The 15,117-nt window shown below is 45.4% G+C and overlaps 2 protein-coding genes across 5 annotated transcripts in view; one reads left to right on the forward strand and one right to left on the reverse strand.

Moving 5' to 3' along the window:
- The window catches only part of LOC122158718 (putative RNA-binding protein Luc7-like 2), a 30,026-nt gene extending 27,946 nt beyond the window's left edge, over positions 1-2,080 (forward strand). For all 4 annotated transcript variants that reach the window (XM_042815639.1, XM_042815642.1, XM_042815641.1 and 1 more), the window contains one exon: positions 1,149-2,080. In XM_042815639.1, the coding sequence (XP_042671573.1) occupies positions 1,149-1,341 (193 nt within the window). In that variant the 3' untranslated portion in view covers positions 1,342-2,080. The remainder of the gene's footprint in view (positions 1-1,148) is intronic.
- Positions 2,081-5,693: 3,613 nt separating this feature from the next.
- On the reverse strand, positions 5,694-11,766 carry LOC122158848 (cytoglobin-1-like). Its single transcript, XM_042815872.1, has 3 exons — positions 10,496-11,766; positions 8,073-8,304; positions 5,694-6,716 (listed from the first exon to the last, which is right to left on the reverse strand). Exons 1-3 carry the CDS (start codon positions 10,588-10,590, stop codon positions 6,588-6,590), a joined length of 456 nt encoding a protein of 151 aa, XP_042671806.1. The 5' UTR covers positions 10,591-11,766; the 3' UTR covers positions 5,694-6,587.
- Between the last annotated feature and the right edge of the window lie 3,351 nt (positions 11,767-15,117).

Below are 15,117 nucleotides of genomic sequence, written 5' to 3' on the forward strand. Positions count from 1 at the left end.
AGTATTAACTTCTTATGTGATACATAGTTTGGCTTCTTATTTCTCATGTGCTTTGTGGTATGGGATTGCTGTCTGAACTTCACCATTTGCAAATACTACGTTTTGCAAAACACTGCACTGTCATGAAAGTAATCATTTTAGCTTGAAAACTGAAACAAAAGGTAATTTCTCAGTGAACTCATAAAAGAAAGTTTAGTGCAAAAGCAACTGCAAACTTCTGTTTTGAAGCTTGGAGGTACCAACAGTTACATGCTTGGTGTAGAGAGAGCACAGCTTACTGTCCAGTGTACTAGATACATTGACTAAGGAATTAGTGACTAGCTTTGTAGTGTGTGACTGAGATTGTTCTGTGAGAGTGTGAGTTTGATTTATTTATTTACAATTGCAAGGCATCTTGGAGTGAAAACATGTTTTTCAGTGATGGGTTTAGGTGCACCCTGCAAGGGAGGCCTGTACCTAATCAAGTGTCTTCAATACAGGCAGCTTATTTAATTCTAAGCTGTGTGGAATGTTTAACAGAACAGCTTTTTCTGGCTTCTCTGTAAAGGTTTTGGAAATGCCTACGACTACAGCAAAAATATCTGTAGATAACACCATGCTGATGTTCTAAAATCACTCAAGGAATGATTCTTCTAGAAACAAACACCCAGCAGCTTGGAGCACAGGCTCCAGATGTGTTCTTTTCTTTGTCATGCAACAGCAGACGAATTCCAGAATCAGTACAAGTTAATTTCTCCTCTTTTAATTAAATTCTCATTTTTAAACGCAGTAATTTTTTTTAAAAATGTGTAGCCTGGATGTGTGAGAGATGCTAGACAATCCTTCTCAAGCTAAAGGCAATGTGACAAATGATTGCACAATGTGCTAATACGAGACAGTGAGGGTTGAAAATGGAAAGATGCAGCATGTTGACCCTCTGAACTCTGTAGTAAGTGCGTATGAAATTTTGTCTCTGTCAATATTTGTATTTTGAAATTGAAAGGAGGGAAAGGAGGAGAGTGCAATGAACTCCGCTGTCATCTCATGCGTTTCTGTTCATGCAAATCTAACGTTGGGCTGGAACAAGGAGCAAACTTGAAGATCAAAATGCTGTTTGGGATGTATGAAGTGGTGACTAACTAGAATTCTCAAATGTACTGCACTTCCAGGTCCTCCAAAGAGAGATCTTCCCGGGACAAAGAGCGTTCCAGAGACCGTGATAGAACATCGCGTGATAAAGATCGAAGCCCGAGGGAGAGATCGCCGCGGGATTTCAAAGACAGGAAACGTTCTTATGAAAGTGCTAATGGCCGATCAGAAGACCCAAGGAGCTCAGAGGAGCGTGAAGCAGGGGAGATATAACTGGCTGTATATTCACCCAATTTCTAGCTTCCTATGGAGTTGCATACTATGGTTTAGTTTACAGTTGTTCAAAGGGACGCCAGTGAGCAGTTTGAGATACTGATCCAACTAGGGTAGATGTACAGTATATAAAAGTGGTTAAAACTAAGTCAGAATTAAACCCCATTGATTTAACTATGCCTAAAGCTGGGTCCTGGACTTCCACCAAGTTGTAAAACTTTTCTGAAAGATTCCTCCTTATTCAGGACGACAGTTTTATGTACAAAGATGGCAGATCTCAATGTTTTTAATCTCCTTTCCAATACAAGTTAATGAACAAATTACGTTGTACTACTTGCCTTGGGTGCTTCTGAACCTTTATAAATTCTCCAATTCTGCTCCAGTCAAAACAGCAGCATTGAAAGGTTGTACTTCTTGGGATTTTTTTTTTTGTTTGCTTTTTTTTGTAAGAGGGTGGGTGGATGGATATTAACTTTTATTCTGAAGTTATGTTCCCAGTGATATTTTTGTTGTTGTTGTTGTTTGGGAACCTAGGAATTGATTACAGTGGGAGCGTTAGACAGGAATGTGTGCTGGAGAAAGCTGAAATGTCTTTTTACAGTGCCTATTTAGACTTGGAAATTGAACAGCTGTTGCATTACATCTTTTTTTATTTCTACTTAAATTTTGAAATCAAAGCCAGTCCCGTATCTGTACCATTTGATTGGTATGTGTTCAATATATTTGTTTTTTTCCATAAGGACTCTTTCTGCTTTTTCTTGTGGGGTGTAAATGGCACATCTTTAATTGTATTAAAACAAACAAAAAACAGCCACAAGCAGCGCAACAAACAAAACCTTAAGAACAAAAATAAAAAAAATAAAAAGGAAATCACACTGTCCAATAACTTAACAAGAATATATTGGTCTCTTAAGGTGATTCATGCTCTAGCAGAAGCAGTCTTTCTTTGTATGATCCTGACTATTCTAAGATCATTAGAGGTAAAACCGTGGAATTAAAATGATCGTGGCATAGCCACTAACTGCATGATGACTTCATTTTCAAAAAGCAGCGTTTATTGAGTCTGGAGCACAAGTCTTATGAGGAGCAGCTGAGGGAACTGGGATTGTTTAGTCTGGAGAAGAGGAGCTCAGAGGAAGCCTTACAGTTCTCTACAGTGACCTGAAAGGAGGTGTGGTGAGGTGGGTTGGCCTTTTCTCCCACATAACTAGGAGTAGGACCAGAGGGGGTGGCCTCAGGTTGGCAGCAGAGAAGATTCAAGTTGGGTGTTAGGAAAAATGTCTCTGAAAGGATGGTCAGGCACTGGAATGGGCTGCCCAGGGAGGTGGTGGGGTCACCATCCTTGTTGCTGTTCAAGGAATATTTCAGTGTTGTACTGAGGGATGTGGTTTAGTGGGGAAATATTAGTGATGGGTGGATGGTAGAACTGGATGATCTTGAAGGTCTTTTCCAACCTTGGCTGATTCTATGATTCTGTGATTCAGGTACAAACTCTCTTTACCTCAAGGACTAGGCTGTGAATCAAATCAGTTACTCAGGTAGCTTCTACCTTCACTCAGAAGAAAGAAATTAGAATTTAATATATCCTCCTTGAGGTGGCACCACTGAGGTACATAACAGCAGCAATGCTTGTCATGATATATTGGCATTTTTAGCTGGTTCTAACAATATATGCCCTAATCAAAGGGCCTCTGGAGGCCAGCTAATCATAGCTGTACAACGCAGCTATAAATTCACTGTGTGCATTTCCTCCTCAGTATCTTTTTCACTGTGATCAGAACACATAGGTGATAATTGTCAAGCAGTAGATGACTGCAGCATTTTGGTGGCATCAAGCTAGAGCAGGGCCTTTACATCTCTGCGAGGACTTGTGTCCAACATGGTTCATACTCAACCACTGCATATTTGTGTCTTTTTAAGCTCCTGTGGAAACAGTGTAATAACAATGGCTACCTACTTACCACATCTTTACACTCACTTGAAATCTAAGTGTGAGTTTCCTTCCTAGGAATGTTTTGTGACATCTGGTGTTGCCCAGCTGCATGGTAAATGTGAGTTACCAGTGTTCATCCCTCTGATAAACGCTTGCTAAAATCTGTTATCACACCGTTATAATGGAATTCTCACTGCTAGTGTGACAAAGGTGAGGTCATTTCTAAATGCATCTTGTATAGTAGAATTGCAGATGAGTGTATTGCCAACTCCTGCAATAATAGCATTCCAGAAATACTGAGGACCTGTCTCCCCACACAGGCCAGAGATGCTGTGCTTAGACAGGAAAGAAAAAAATCATACTGCAATTAAAAATATCACTCCTCACTACCAAGTTCTGGATAATATGCCATCAGTTTTACAAATGCTTTTTTTTGTTGTTGTTAATTTTTTTTTTAATTAGAGTGTTTAGAGCTGAGCCTTCCATCATTTATAGGATCTCCTGGGGTGGGAAGCTTCACAATATCCAAGTGCCACACAAACATTAGGCAGATCAAAGGTAAGTCACCACCTGTTCTGACTGGCACATGGAAATGTGCTTTCTCTTGGAAGTGAGGACTGAAGTGTGTTTTGGAATAGAACTGAGTTAATGTGACTGATGGTTCCCTCTTCTGATGCAGTGGAACATCTGTCAGTGAGACTGCTTTGTTAACTGTGCCTGTGCAGATGGTGGTTTTAAACCCTTCTGTGAGAATTGAGCTACCTTTGTATCTTGGAGGGAGAAGCCCTGAGCTTTTCATTATTTCTCTATTCTGCTGGACATTTGAGGGATGGTGTTGACTTACCATAGTCTGGAAGATCAAAATGATTATGGAAGGGAACTACTGCATCATGTAATTGAGAGTTTTGACAGCTGTAGTGGTGTTTAGATAAAAAGGGAGGAGGGTGGCTCTTTGTCTTTAAATATATCCTGGGTCCCATCTGTTTTGTACCAGTTCTGCCCCAGGGATATGGCAAGCTTTCAGTATTGCAGCAAGGTGCTTCTGCAGGGCAGGAAATGGCACCGTGTGTATTACTGCATAACTGGGAGGGTTCTGTAGTGGATGAAGTTGCAGTGAGCATAAAGCAAATGTAAGTGCAGAATGAGCCTTGGGCCAGAGGTGATGGCAGTGTGCAGCCCCAGGTGGGGCAGTGCAGCCTGTCTGTCCCACTGCTCCACCCCATGTTTCACAGGCCACCTTCATTTACAGGCTGTCCTTAGTTCAGCAAGCAGGACAGGTTAGAGCTGCTCTGGAAGCAATAGCTTATAAAAAGCATTTGTCGGACTTTCCATTGGTTTTGAATGGTTCTTTATTTTTGGTTTTGATCCTTTTTTTCCCCTAATTCTTGATTCATTTTTGCACTCCAGCACACAAAAGCAGGAAACTGTTGTGTGGGAGCTGGAAATACAGGGGAAGAGGGGAATGTGGGCATTCCCCATCCCTCCCTTGCTCTCCTCTTTCTCCTGTGTAGGCAGACAGGGAACATTAGTGGGCAATTAGGAAGTTCTCCTGTGGCTTTGTCTCTGTGGACACTGCCTCATGTTGCTGAGGTGACAGTGGTCCCCAGTGCCTTCCCCAGTTGTACTGGGAGAGGCATCAGCAGGGAGACTGACATGGGGATGGCAAGCACAGAATGTTCCTATTTCTGCTGTTTGTTGAGGAATCGAGTGGTTCAGCCTGGGGTGCTGCTGGCTCACGAGGGGAAAAAAATCACTGCTATGCAACCATTGCTTGTTAGGTGCTGACCGTGTGCAGTCTGACTGCTGTAACTGTGCCATGGACAGGCTCAAATCCACTCTGCCGTACAGGCTGGAAGTGCTCTGGTGTGGCAGATCAGGTTACCCAAGCATCAGTAGTATCTGACAGCAAATTTTCTCAGTATTAACTTTAGAAACATTAAGGAGAAAATCTCTGACATCCCCCTCTTCTAAGGCAGGATGTCCCCTGTATTGATTTGCCTGTGTTTCTTTCTATTCCCTGAGTTTCACCAAAGCTGCCCCTGCTGCAGGCCTTAAGGGAAGCAGTGGAAGGTCAGGGCCAAGCTGGATGGGGATTTGAGCAACCTGGTCTAGAGGGAGGTGTCCCTGCCTATAGCAAGGGTTTGGAACTGGGTGATCTTAAAGGTCCCTTTCAACTGAAACCATTCTGTGATTGCGTTTGCTCAGCAAAACTGAACTGTAACACGTGTTCTTTCTACATTGCTGAGGTAACAGTTGGAATCAGAAAGTGTTTTCTTGGCTCTACAAGACTGAATTTCCCTTCTACAGATGTTTTATTCCTTGGTAACTCCCTTACCCCCCCACCCCTGCCCTGTACCACCAGCAGCCCCTCGCTGTACCAGCTGCCACTCCAGCAGGGCCTGAATGAGAGAACGCACCAGCTTTCCTTTTGTTTATTGCGTTACAGTGAAGCAGAATGGCCTGTGGTTATTTGCAGTTATCAGCTGATGATTTCACCATGTCTAAGGAAAAGCAATTAAACAGTTCTGGACTTGGTCACTGCTGGAGTGTCAGGAGAAGCTGTGCAGGAGCTTGGTGCTGTTTGCCCTCCCCTGGGTGCATGGCCAGAGCAATCTGGGAGTCGCAGTGCAAAATCCAGGTGCTGGAGACATTCCCCCCTGCCCAGGGGAATCCAGTGGTGACCACGTTCAGTATCAGAATCCTCTGTGCTGGAAGCTCCTCCAAGGCACCTCTCCCTGTGCTGGGGGACTGTTGCCTTGTCCAGGATGGGGCTTTCCCTGTGTCTTCTTCAGATATTACTCTTCCCCATGCCCAGAGCATCCCCCACTTCTCCCACCACAGTAGTTCAAAACCAAACCAACTCCTTTGTCTCTTAAATAATGACCTCTGCAAAGTCCATGACCCAGGAGATGCTCGAAAGCAGTTTCCCTCTCAAAATTGATGAGGATGGCAAGGTCGAGGCTGCTGGTTCTTCTCTGGGCTGATGCTGCTGAAAGGAGCAAGTCTTCCAGAAACAGCAAGCTTTATATCTTGGTCTTCAAATGTGGTTTTCAGAGCCCATCCCCAGAGAACCCACCTGGAGCAGTGCAGCTGCGAAACTCATCAGGATGCTGGCTTTGATGCATCTGTGGTTTTCATTTAACCGTGGAAACTCAATCTTCTAAGGAAATTATTGACATTAACATCTATGTTACATAAGCCTTTTTTTTTTTAATTATTTTTTTACTTTTTCATTCTCCAACTGTGGCTGGAGGCCCAAAAGCAGCAAATCAGTGCTGGTGAGAAGTCTGAAGAGCCTGAAGGTCACCTGCCCTCACCAACCCGCTTCTTTGTAGATGTTGTTCAGGTGAGTGCAGATCTCGTTGGTCACCTTCTCAAAGGAGGCTTTGCAGTCTCCACCAAATTTCTCCTCCATCAGTTGCAAGATAATGTCGCAGATGATCTAAATAGGGAGAAGGGAAGAAATGGTATGAACTTTCCTCCATATTAGGGAAATACATATTTTGAGATTTTTAGAGAACACAGAAGGAAAACAGAATTCAGTATATAGCAGGCAGAATTAGAAAATAAGTTATGGAAAATTAGGTGCATTATAGAAGCCATCCCAAATTGCAGTCACTTCTGTGTTTTTTATGTACCCTGTTTCTATGTAATTTTGGCTGCACCCATACGCACAGCCACTTAAAGACTGCTTTACAAGACTGGTTCACTCAGTCCCTCCAATACAATCCTGGTGGTAGAACTGCCCAAGTGTTGAGGAGCACCGTGCTGAATACCTGTGTAATAGGTGACTTGTGGGATCATCTATCCTGCTCACTCACTGCCTGGTGCTCTGCAACAAGGAGCATTTACGTGTCTTGATAGTTTCCAGACAGGTGGTATCATGTGAAGCAGTAATTTCTGTGTTGCATTTCTTGTTTTGTATACATCTTTATCCTCAGTAAGGGTTCTTTCTAGGCAGAAATCCTCATTTAGTCTCTCGTTCAATTGAAGTTGGATCTGCTACTTTGGAAACCACCCTCTTTGTGCCTGAGTGACCTCTGATGGAAGGTGCCTCTTTCTGCACTTTCTGCATTGTAGGGCAGATAACACAGAGACATACGTACTCTGGTAGTGACTTCAGGTGGACTTGGGTGAACCATTTGGTCCTGCATGTATAATTCGTGTTGCTTCAGTGATGGCAGTGCCCTTGTTGTTGTTGATCAGCAGTCATAAAATCATAGAATGGCTTGGGTTGGAAGCAACTTCAAAGATCAAGAAGTTCTAAGCCCCTTGCCACAGGCAGGGCCACCAACCTCTAGACCTGGTACTAAAACCAGGCTGCCCAGGGCCCCATCCAACCTGGTCTTGAGCACCTCCAGGGACAGAGCATCTACAGCCTCTCTGGGCAGCCTGCGCCAGCACCTCACTGCTGTCTCTGTGAAGTACTTCCCTCTGACAGTTCCTGTTACTAGAGAAAAATAGACATTATGGACTGAATTTCAGTGTAAGCTGCTTTTTTATGTCTTGCTATTAAATGACAAGTGTGTGGGAATCCTGTTGTGCTGAGTAAACCTGCTACAACTCATGGGCAGCTCTGTAGCTCCCAGCAGAGCTGACCTGCCTGCACAGCACCTGCTGCGTGGCCTTCTTACCTACAGCTACATGCCTGCAATCTTCCACCATCTTCCTCCACCAGTGCTCTGAACTGTATGTACATTTACACATACAAAGCCTGTTCTCCCCACTTCTTCCCCTCCAAAGGAAAGATGCCATCCCATCTCAACTACATTCCCTGAGGAGATGACTCATAGCTCACCCTGAAATTTTTGGGGTCAATCTTGAGCTGGGTGGCATGTTTCTGGCCGAGCGGGTTCAGTATCCCAAGAAAAGCCTCAACGTTGTCCAGATGTTGCACCAGGTCATTGATGGCAGTGAAAACCCTCTTGCCATGGCCTCTGATCTGATCCGACTGTTTCATCTCTTCGGCGCTGTCCATGCCTTTGAAGTGTGTGAAATAGGACTTGGTGTCCGGGTGCTCGGTAAACATCCTGTTGAGAAAAGACATTTGGCCTAACTTTCAGACTGAGGCATCAATGCAGATGTGAATTCACATTCCAGGCCTTGTCTTATGTATTTACTGGCCTTTTCCCTTTTTTTTTTTTTTTTTTTTTTTCAGAACAGCCCTGTCTTTCCCATGCATTTCTGTTCCCTTCCCATCCATGCATGATTCCTGTACTCACAGCAGCCTGACTCCCTCCTTGTGCCTCCCCAGGGTACCTTCCTCCTCTCCCAGTTTTAAAACCTACTGGCCCTGCTGCTAGTCTCTTATCTGCTGGGAGGTTTACTCACAGCAATTTGGCCAACTTTATTTTGGCTCCCGTCAGTTTCACTTTTTCATAAGGATGTGTAACTGATACTTTACATCCTAATACCAGGAAGAACATGGGAACTGTGTTATCTGCTTGAGAAAGCAGCTGAAGCTGTGCTATCTGCTCAAGGAAGTCAGCCTCCCCTGCCCTGCATTTATTCTGCTGTTTTGGAAGTGAACATCTCAGAGTCAGGTGGCAGTGCAACCTACAGGGACATGGGAGCACATTTGGGCAGGGTAAATACAACAGTGCACAGTCATAAGGATGTTCTGGACAGCAGATAGTTCTGCTTTTGTCTCAGTATCTATTTTCAGGGAGAAACCCAACTGTCACTTTTCTTAGTTAATCATTTCCCGGAATCTGTCCCTGAGAATTTTTCTGCCAGTAGTAGATTATTGTTTGAGTTCTCTGCAATGCTTATTTTGTTTATTCTAAGGCAACATAGTTCAGTGCCACTCATAAAGGAATTGACTTTTTTTACAGTATGTCAACTAGAGTTATCTTGATCAAACCATTTAGAAATCAGTTTACTTTGTTGAGTAATCTAGGCGTCCACCTGAAACAGCAATAGTAAATTCCCTGTTGCATTTCATGGAATCAAAGGATGGTTGAGGTGATTGTGCATCCCTGGGTCCATCTGCTCCAACTGCTGCTCATCGGGGCGCCCAGAGCAGAGTGCCCAGGGCCGTGTCCAAGAGGCTCTTGGAGATCTCCAAGGAGGAAACCCTACAAATTCTGAGCAGCCCACGCCAGTGCTCCCATCACCAGCATGACACAGAAGTGCCTGATGGTCAGAAGGAACGTCTGTGCTCCCATCTGTGTCCACTACCTTTGTCCTGGCACCAGGCACCACTCTCCCTTCAGGTACTTGTACACACTGATAAGGTCTCCCCTGAGCCCTCTCCAGGCTGAACAGCCCCAGCTCTTTCAGCCTGTCCTTGAGGAAGCAATGCTCCAGCCCCTTCATCATCCTCATGGTCCTTTGCTAGATTCTCTCCAGTAGCTCCATCTCTCCTGTACTGGAGTGCCCAGAAATCCTGCAAAGGCAGAGCTGGGCCTATAGGGAAACTAGAGCAAAACCTTCTACAGCAATGACCCTGGGCTGCCGAATGACTGGATGCCACCAGCATTTCTAGTTGCGTTTCTGAGGCTAACTGTCCTCAGGTTGCATTGACCGCAGTGGGAAGGAGCAGTGTTGAGCACATCTGTTGAGGCTTAGCTGGGTACAAGATGTGACATACGAGGCAATGGTAGAAGTGTGCTAATAGGGCTATTTGGCGTGACCAGTGTGTATGGAGGTAATCTGAGCCCCTGTTGAGTGAGGGGTATGTGAAAGGTGAATAGGAGAAATGTGTTTATTATGGAAGAGGAGAAGAAAACAAGGTGAAGACTAAAGGAAGAAAGACCACAGGAGAGTACAGTACAATGAAACAGGTGAGCTCTGACTGGAAAGGCTGAAAAAGAATCAAAAGAGAACTATTGAGAGCATAGAACTGAAAAAAATAATCATTAAAGTCATTCAGAGGTAAAGGAAAATAGGGAAATAGGGTCCATGTTATTTCCTGTTCTATTTTATACCATGCATTGTTTTATTTATCATAAATACATCACTCTTTATTGGGGGTTGGGAGGGAGGAGTGAAGAAATTGTTCCAGTCTCTCCTTCCTTTACCAGACCCCTTCTCCCTCCCTCTTACTTCTCTTTGTATGGATCACTCCTCTGCACCGTTTCCTCCTTGAAGTTGCACAATCCACAGCAAACCAAAATGTTCCCTGTGAGGCTGTCAAACACATTGAGATGTGCTTCAAGGTGGCAGCTCCATCCTTCTTGCTAGCCCCTGGGCTAGCAGTTAGATGGGCTCTTTCCTTACCTGATCAGCACTGCTGTCCCGTTGTCTTCAGCATCCACATAGATCTTTTCCCAGGCCCCACGGGCGCTCTGCACCTCCGCTTCAGAGAAGGACATAGTGGAGGAAGGGAGGAGAACACAGAGGCAGTGATGGGATGGTTCTGATCCAGGTCTCTCTTCAGGGCTCTCTAAATACTGCCTGGGGGATTTAAGAGATCATGAATGGACTGTTTGTCTCTGTTCCCATCGGTCACATTTCTGTCGGCTTTAGGGCTGCCTAATCGCCTTTAATCAGGAAAGAAATTAACCACATGAGGAGGGAGGCATAGCACTCCTGCCTGGAGTCTGAGGCCGGAGCAAAGATCTTGATGTCCAGGAGAGAAGGGAAAATAGGGGATTTTCAGTGGGGAAGAAAAAGATTGACTCTCTTCCCTTCCTACCCCCTACCTAATCCAGTGCTTGGCCTCTTTCTTCGATTTTCCTGCTTTGTCCTCAAGAATGTTGCTGTGCTCAGGGCACCCTGGTGCCCTGCCGTCCCAGCTTCCAGCCCTTCTGGCTCCTGCTCTCTAAAGATGCCCTTTCCAGCTCTGGCAACTCACTCCAGTCCTACTCTCGTGTCATGGCCACTTCTTTCCTCACAGCCCTCTGCTCTGCTGTGGTTCACACTTTGGCCTTGGGACCAGGCAGATGGCAGACACCATTAAGGCTGAATGATATACTTTGATGGTGATGACAAAGCACCCATGGACAGCCAGGCTGTGGTACCTTGAAGGGCTGTGGCATTCTAAGGCAGCAGATGAACCAGTACAGGATGCTGGGCTTGCAGCAGGACCTTTCCACCCTAACTCTCCTGCTTTGTAGCTATGATCCTGTTCTGTCCCTGAGGCCTACAGGCTTGAAAGAGAGGAAGAGGTGAGGGGCAGGAGAACGGCTGACACACATGGGCTCATTATCATGACTGTCACTGGGAGAAGGAAGCCAAAAAACCTCGGATTATCCACATGGTGCCCAGGCTTAACCTCTGGCAGGAATGTGCTGGTTAAGCTCAGAGCACGCACACAAAATAGGGCTTAGGGGCCTAAGGAACCACCGCTGCTGGATGCGTGTGGAGACAAAGCCTCATTGTTTGGGATGGTGTGGGGGAGGGAAAGAGTGGGCATAGGGAGCAAGGCCAGCCCGGTGCCTGGGGCGGATGGAAAGGGATGGCTGCTACCTTACAGAGACCTCCTGAAGGCATGTAATAGAACTATCAAAGAATCATTGAGTTGGAAGGAGCCTACAAAAGCCGTCTGGTGCAACTCCCCTGCAATGAGCAGGGCCACCCACAGAGTGATAGGGTGCTCAGAGCCCCTCTAGCCTGACCTCCAGGGACAGGGCATCCCCCATCTGACTGTGCAACCTGCTCCAGTGCCTCACTGCCCCATCGCAGCTCTGCTGAGGGAGGAATTTGAAACGCTGAGTGAATGTAGAAGCGCTTAGAGCAGGGACAAGATAGCGTAGGTAGCCTATTTCTGGACTCTTTCATCTCATACCCTGTGTTTTCCTTTTCTCTTTCCTGGTAGAGGTGAGAGCAATGCACTGAGGTCCTTACAAATTCACAGCTGTGTGGCGGTGGGGCAGAAGGCACGGGTTGCTCCAGCTCCACCTCATCACCCCATCTATGTCAGCGTGCCCTGCTACTGCGTGCTGGGCCACCACATCTGCTCCTCGAGAAACTCAGGTATTACTTGCTTCCAAGGGCTTCACTGGAGCCAAGCACCCTCTTGCCAATGGTTTTTGGGCTGGTTCGGCCTGGTTCCGTGACTAGTGGGGTGGGGGGACCCATAGACCAAGGTCCAGGAAAGGGAAAAAGGGAGAAAGGGGAAAAAGGGTAGGGAGATGGGCCTAAAAACAAAACAGAGGCAGTGATTTGAAAATAAACGAATTTACTAAGGCATCAGAATGTAAGACAACACACTATAATATAACAGATTAGAATTGAAGCTAATAAAGCAATTAAATTGAAGTGTCTGAAATCCAAAGGCCTTACTCTAATGCTGAAGTGAGATGTCTAGTCGGGCCGAGCAGAAGAGAATAAGGGAAGGTCGAATGATCTGAATGGTTTTTATCTCTCCCTCTGAGTGGAAACAGTAACAGAACAGTGAACTGTCCTCTGTCAGATGTAGCTCTTCCCTTCTGGGACAGGTACACGGAATCGGAGCATTAACTCTTTATAACTCCCAGTACACTACATGATGTTATGATGTGGAATACTGATAACCAAAAATCATAAAATTATGACATTCCACCCCTTATTCTACATCATGCTTAATATATACAAACAAAAAATAGCCAACAAGCATTAAACACATGCACATAAACACACGCACACATATATATACACGTGGAATTACTGACTGCACTCCCTCAGTATCAAATTCCCTTATGGTACACACTGAACATCCCCATTTTTCTGCATCACCTGCCAAACGGACTCAGGCTCCTGAGCAAAAACAGTCCCACAGAGAGGTTTGCCCTTTCCAGAAACTGGAAAGACCCAAGCCATTTTCCCCAGCATGCTCTTTACATGTCACAGGGACTTTATCTCCCTCTACAGAACGTAGAGAGCTGAACTGGGGGAGGACCATCACAATTGATAGATCCTCGGGTATTGACAAACCAGATGTTTCCCAACGCTCCACCAAATGTTTCCCACCCACTGCTTTCATCGTAGTTTTTAACAATCCATTGTATCGCTCAATTTTACCAGAAACTGGTGCACGATAGGGAATGTGATAAATCCACTCAATGCCATGATCTTTGGCCCGAGTATTTACAAGGGAATTTCTGAAATGAGTCCCATTATTTGATTCCATTCTTTCTGGAGTGCCACGTTTCCACAGGACTTGTTTCTATTGTTTCTATTGACACCTATGATGGTGTTTTGGGTGGTAGCATGCGGTACTACACGTTTCAAGCCACCCAGTGGTAGCTTCCACCATGGTAAGCACATAACGCTTATCATTGCGAGATCATGGCAAGGTGATATAATCAACCTGCCACACCTCCCATATTTATACTTTTGCCATCACCCTTCCCCCTAGAGAGGTTTCATTCTCTTGGCTTGTTTAACTGTGGTACATATGTCACAGTCACGAACAACCTGTGCAATAGTGTCCATAGTTAAGCCCATCCCTTGGTCTCTAACCCACTTATATGTTGCATCTCTTCCTTCATGGCCCAAGGTCTCATGGGCCCACCAAGCTAGAAATAATCCACCTTTGTGTTGCCAGTCCAACTTTATTTGAGACGCCTCAATTCTGGCAGCTCGATCTACCTGGTGGTTAATTTGTTGTTCTTCAGTAGCCCGACTCTTGGGCATGCAAACATCTACATGATGCACCTTTTCTGCCATACTCTTTATTTGGGAAGCAGTGTCTTTCCACACTTCAGCAGTCAAAATAGGTTTATTCCTTCCTTGCCAGTTGTTTTGTTCCCACTGCTGTAACCACCCCTGTAAGGCATTTGCCACCATCCGTGAGTCAGTATAAATATGAAGCATTGGCCACCTCTCCCACTGAGCTACATCTAAGGCCAGTTGGACAGCCTTTACCTCTGCAAATTGGCTTGATTCTCCTTTTCCTTCAGTGGCCTCTGCAACTTGTTGTGTGGGGCTCCACACAGTAGCTTTCCATCTGCAATGCTTCCTCACAGTATGACATGATCCTTTTGTGAACAGGGCAGATTTCTTTTCATTTTCTGATAATTCATTGTATGGTGGGGCCTCCTTGGCATGTGGTATCTCTTCTGATGATATTTCAAACTTTTCACCTTCAGGCCAGTCCGTGATCGCTTCTAAGATTCCTGGAGAGTGTCCAAAACCAAAGGGCTTACTCTAATGCTGAAGGCAAGATGGCTAGGGAGCACACACCACAGAGATAAGCAGTAAAAGAAGGCAATCTTATGACTTGCGAGCAGTTCTATCATTCTCTCTAAACAGACAACAGAAACAGAACAGTGAAAGTCTTCTGGGGTATGTAGTTCTTCTCTTCTGAGAACCAAGTACCCAGAAAAATTGACAGTAATTTTTTAACTCCCAGTCTACTACATGATGTTATGATCATATTATAATCATGTTACGATTATAATCAGAATAGGGGTTGCCAGAGGGACAGGGAGGTGATTGTTCCTCTCTACTCCGCCCTTGTAAGGCCCCATTTGGAGCACAGAGTCCAGGTCTGGGGCCCCCAGTACAGGAAAGATGTGAAATTGTTGGAGACGGTCCAGAGGAGGCCACAAAGATGATGAGAGGGATGGAGCACCTCCACTACAAAGACAGGCTAAGGGAGATGAGCTTGCTCAGCCTAGAGAAAAGAAGGCTGCATGGAGACCTCGTTGCAGCCTTCCAGTGTTCAGAAGGGGATTATAAACAGGAGAGGAATCAACTTTTTACAAGGGTAGACAGTGATAGGACAAGGATAAATGGTTTTAAGTTTAAGGAGAGAAGATTTAGATTGGATGTCAGGGGGAAGTTCTTTACAGACAGCGTGATGAGCTGCTGGAACAGGCTGCCCAGAGAAGTTCTGTCCCTGAAGGCGTTCAAGGACAGGTTGGATGGGGCCCTGGGCAACCTGATCTAGTGCCAGATCTGGAGGTTGGTGGCCC

Source organism: Centrocercus urophasianus, unplaced genomic scaffold (assembly GCF_019232065.1).
Source record: "Centrocercus urophasianus isolate 14NV4802_14NV808 unplaced genomic scaffold, USGS_Curo_1.0 seq_15, whole genome shotgun sequence".
Taxonomy (NCBI): domain Eukaryota; kingdom Metazoa; phylum Chordata; class Aves; order Galliformes; family Phasianidae; genus Centrocercus; species Centrocercus urophasianus.